The following is a 5,626-nucleotide window of genomic DNA, read 5'->3' on the forward strand; positions in this document are numbered from 1 at the left end:
CACATCACTCAAGATATAGAACTACATACACACATTAAAGAAAATATTGGATTTTCTTTTAAATACATTTTTCATCGCTTTTACAAGGAAAACGGGTTACTTCTCTAAAGAAATCTCTTATGAACTCACCAACCCTCGTGTTGACACTTTTTCAAACAACTTGTATTCTCAGGAAATCGCTAAACAGGTAACCAAGTGCTTTTGAGGATGGGACGTTAAGGCGTCAAACTTTTCATATTTTGTCAACATATTGTAATTGATTTTGAAACATGTAATTCATACAAGTGATGTAACTTTTTCAATTATATATATGTTGGTTGTGTTTGCTTAAATTACTATTGAAATTGTGGTTATGATACTATACATGAAGTCCTCCACCCCCGGACGTTTCCACCATCCTTGGTTTGGGGGTGTGACACTAGAAGTAATTGATTATGGTCTCTAAATATCTACATCCTCATCGGCTTCACTTACATCTTACTTAGACGTCGATAGGGGAGGGTGCCCGGATTCCTATCGCTCAACATCAGGGTATTGTGTTTTCTTAGGGGATAACTTGATTTCATGGTCCCCCAAATGGCAGCACACTGTCTCCCAGTCTAGTGCCGAGACAGAATACAGGGGGTAGCCAATGTCATAGCCGAAACAAGTTGTCTTCGTAACTTGCACCTTGAATTACAAGTTTCGGTTCGGAAAGTAACTATTGTTTACTATGATAATGTTTCAGCTGTATACCTATCCGAGAACCCCGTCCAACATCAACGCACCACACATGTTGAAATGTATATATACTTTGTTAGGGAAAAGGTTCAAATCGGACACGTTCGAGTCCTTCACGTGCCATACTTTTCACAGTATGCCGACATCTTCATCAAAGACCTACCACAACAACTGTTTCACTTATTCAGGTCCAATTTGAACATTTGTTCTCCTGCTCCAATTCCGGGGAAATATTACACTATATATATATATATATATATATATATATATATATATATATATATGTGTGTGTGTGTGTGTGTGTGTGTGTGTAGGATCCTGTTTAGTATATTTATGGTTTGTGTATATCCTCTACGTTTAATGAAATTACAGAGAATTCCATACCATAAACACTTTTAATATATTCGAAAAATATATTACTCTTTTAAATCATTATCCCAACATAGAAATTGATGAAATTTGATGATATGTTATTTGATGTTTTGAGAAAAAAAAAATAGTTAAAAAAGATAACATTGTTATTTTTCTTATTCATTGTCTAACCAAATATCTTGTGAGTCTCTTGTCCAATTCATATCTTAATCAAAGAGATCTAAACAACCCCTTATAAGGAAAAAACCATTTTCATTGTTTCTATGTTTAGACAAAATTTATTTCAAAAAATAATAATTGATAATCAACTCTAAAATCAAGAAATTGAAAGATTTCACAAATTTCGTGCTAATTTCTTAACAAACGAAAATAAATCAAATCCAAACATGCAGAACTTGAAACATAGTAATTCAATTCGATATAACCAAAACCAAAAAGAAAATGACTGAATAATACCCCTCTTAGAGGAATGTCGAGGTGGGAAGAAACATAAGAAGGAAATACAATATATATATATATATATATATATATATATATATATATATATATATATATATATATATATATATATATATATACTAAATTACTTTCTTAAACCAATCAACCTCGCCACTTGCCATTTAAAAAACAAATAGTTGCCGCCGACTAATCGCATAAAAGGCGTTGCTTACCTTTCATTCCTAACCTTAACCTCACCGACCTTTTTAATACCTTAAAAAAACGTTTGATAATACCAAGTACCCAACCAATAAAACAACAAACATTTTTTTTAACTTACTCTTAAGTTAGATAAACTATTTTTCGCTATAAATAAAATATGGTAAATTTACAGAATTAGCTTGTCTTAACTTAAAGCCTCTTAAACCATTGTTTATTGCTTATAAATAAAATATGAGAAACTTACAAAATTAGCTTAATTTTTTGAAATTGGCCAAAAATAGCCAAAAATTAATATTTAGCGAAAAAAAGGGCCACAAAACCACAGAAGAAGCTAACATGAATGCAGTTTCTACACTTTTAGTTTCGTCGTTTGACATGGTAACTAGTTGCCGGTTTCGTCAAATGGGTTGTGGTTTCATGGTCTAATAACCCAGTATAATTAAACCTTATAAAAGTTCTAGCTCATTTTCCATACTTAAGAATACAAAAATTCTCTCTATGGTTGAAGACATTTGGCAAAACAATGTTGTATGTTATCTTATATATAATTTTTTTTACCATATATGTTGAAATTATAAGTAATGTATATGAATTTTGCCCGAAAATCCAAAAAAAAAACAAAGATGGCTTAGAGGAAAACAAAGACGACTTGAATAAATCTTACTTTTTGATGCATTAACAACTTGTGCATTCGTATATGTCATTTGCAATGTGGTGTTTTTAAAAATCTCAAATGAGAAGACGATTCCACAGATAAGTTGACAAAACAACATGTGTGTTTACGTCATTTGTAGTCTCATAACTCATAGGCTATTTTTAGATAAATCCTAATTTTTACTAAATAATTACAAAATTAAGTTATTTTGTAAATTTCTCATGAGTATCTTATAATATTTCCCTTAATGAATAAAACCATGAAATGATAAGATATTATACCTACTCTACAAAGAAATACAAATTTTGATACCATGATTATTCCTACAAGGTTTGTCAACAACAAACACCTTTGAACCTTGATTCTTTGCATCATAATTAAATGATTTTATTCAACACATCATATCTAAGTTTATCCAAATAAATTCGAGTATGTCATTACTTTAAAAAAGATTAGGCTTTATAAAATATTTGTAAACACCGTCTTAAAAAGCTAAAATAAAATATTCTATTTTACCAAACAATGGTTAAATCAAATAGCTGTATAACATGTTGTATTGTTGTAACTAAATAATAAGTAAATTATATTAGAATTATTTTATGATGGAGTAATATAAAAAATTAACAGCTAGAATTCGTGTGGATGGCACGTGCCAACCAGTCATATTCATTCTCCTTCAACGTATCTCACCAGTCGCCATTGTCAACTCTGTTCTTCATTACACACACAGACAAAAACAAACAAATGCATGAACCCAAATCCCTTATATAAACCACTAATCACCACCACACTCCGCCACACACTCATAATCCTTCACAATTTCACAATGCCTTGTGATCAATCAACAATGGCTTCTTCAATTCAAATCCTCTCCAAAACCACCGTCTTCCCGGCCACAAAATCCACCCTCCCGGACCTCAAACTGTCCGTCTCCGACCTCCCAATGCTCTCCTGCCACTACATTCAGAAAGGCAACCTCTTCACTCGCCCTCCAATCTCCATTCCCGACCTTATCTTTCTTCTCAAATGCGGTCTTTCTCGCGTCCTCACCCATTTCCCTCCTCTCGCCGGCCGTCTCACCACCGACTCCCACGGCTACGTCTACATCACCTGTAACGACGCCGGCGTTAAATTTGTCCATGCCAATGCCTCTCATTTATCTATCTCTGATGTTACTTCTCCTGTTCATGTTCCTGATTGCGTCAAGGGGTTTTTCACCTTCGACAGAACGGTGAGCTACGACGGTCATTTTAAGCCCAATTTGGCTGTTCAGGTGACTGAGCTTAAAGACGGTGTTTTCATCGGGTTTTCCGTCAACCACGCCGTCGTTGATGGCACTTCGTTGTGGAATTTTATCAATACTTTCGCGGAGGTTTGCAGAGGAGTAAAACTTGTCTCGAAACCCCCGTCATTCGTCCGTGACTCCGCCTTGATCTCGTCTTCATGTCTGAAACTCCCCGCCGGAGGTCCAAAAGTGACGTTTGACGAGCACGCGCCGCTGAGTGAGAGGATTTTTAGTTTCAGCAGGGAGTCAATTTTGAAATTGAAAAGCAGGACTAATAATCGGAAAAGGTCGAGTTTTTATGGTGATTGTGAAATTAACGTCAAGCAAATGAAAGATCGAATTAAAATCTCCGACGACAGAGTAACAGCATTGTTCGGCAAATTGTTACGAAACGCAGTCGTTTTGAAGGAGGAAACGGTACCGGAGCCGGAGATATCTTCCTTCCAATCGCTATGCGCATTGCTATGGCGGGCAGTGACACGTGCACGAAAATTCCCGAATTCCAAAACGACAACGTTCCGAATGGCGGTGAACTGCCGCCACAGACTGAAGCCGGAACTGGAAACGTTTTACTTCGGGAATGCAATTCAGAGCATTCCGACATACGCCACCGCCGGCGACGTATTATCGCATGATCTGAAATGGTGCGCCGAGCAGCTGAACAAAAACGTGTTGTCCCACGACGACACGATGGTCTGTCGTTTTGTGAAGAACTGGGAGAGCGACCCACGGTGTTTTCCGTTGGGGAACTTCGACGGAGCAATGCTGACGATGGGGAGTTCGCCGAGGTTTCCGATGTTCGATAACGATTTTGGGTGGGGGAAGCCGGTGGCAGTTCGGAGCGGGAGAGCTAATAAATTTGACGGGAAAATTTCAGCTTTTCCAGGGAGGGAAGGCGGTGGTAGCGTTGATCTTGAGGTGGTGCTGTCGCCGGAAACAATGGCGGGTATCGAATCGGACTCCGAGTTCATGCAATATGTTTCTGGTTGTTGATAAATTTGTCAGTATGTGAAGTACTGTTGTTGTACTTTTGTAATTTAGTAAGTTCTAGTTGTGGAAATCCTAAATTTTAAATTAATTTTTAGCTTCCTTTTTGTATTTCCGTACTATTCAAGATTTTACCGATTTAAATTCGTAAGATTATATAACAAGTTGCATAAAAGTATAGAAAAATCAACGTTAATTATTATAAAAAGTTGAAACATGATAGCAACCAAAAAAAAAAAATCTGAAATATCTCGTCCTATAAACGATAAAAAAAGTCCGATGATTATTGTGAGATGATGTTGTTTTATTTTTGGCTTCTAGTATATGAGTGACGTACTATTTTTGGACCGAGTGTTTGCCATGTTTTATTTTAAATATTCAACAAATTTGGGCGAACGATAATCAACCACGAAGTCTCACATTCTAACCATACATGAGATTCCGACCATATAACATAAATTCATAAAGGAGCTTTTCAACATAAGAAGTACAAGTAACTTTTTGAATAACAATATTTGGATTTTTTGTAACCTCCACATGTTTGTTTTTGGTAGGGTTAATGTCATTATGATCCGACCTATTGTCGGTTTTTATTTTAAAAGGTTTTCTATGTTATTTTTTGTAGTTTGAATGCTTAAACTTGCAAATTACCTACTAGAAAAAGAAAGAAACCCAAATTTACCTAGTTCCATACTCAATGGAGGTAGACATGTACGTGTACGCATTGACATGACAACTTGAAGGCATGTAATGTCATGACGAACGAAAAACATTAGAAGCTTATTTAATAACTCTCAAAAATCCTAAATTGAACCATATTCTATAATCTGATTATCCTAGAGCATACTCCTTCGATTAAAACCTAAATAGGAACATCCAACATGTATTCGTCCTCACAATGCTCTAACAATAGCAGTTGAAACACCTCTAACATTGTGCTTCCTATG

General features: G+C 35.7%; 1 protein-coding gene across 1 annotated transcript; it reads left to right on the forward strand.

Moving 5' to 3' along the window:
• Positions 1 to 3,130: 3,130 nt before the first annotated feature.
• On the forward strand, positions 3,131 to 4,790 carry LOC145018135 (uncharacterized). Its single transcript, XM_078976049.1, has one exon. The coding sequence runs from the start codon at positions 3,156 to 3,158 to the stop codon at positions 4,683 to 4,685; it is 1,530 nt and encodes a 509-aa protein (XP_078832175.1). The 5' UTR covers positions 3,131 to 3,155; the 3' UTR covers positions 4,686 to 4,790.
• Positions 4,791 to 5,626: the final 836 nt, after the last annotated feature.

The sequence above is a fragment of the Lactuca saligna genome, chromosome 9 (assembly GCF_052625555.1).
Source record: "Lactuca saligna cultivar CGN05327 chromosome 9, ASM5262555v1, whole genome shotgun sequence".
Lineage (NCBI taxonomy): Eukaryota > Viridiplantae > Streptophyta > Magnoliopsida > Asterales > Asteraceae > Lactuca > Lactuca saligna.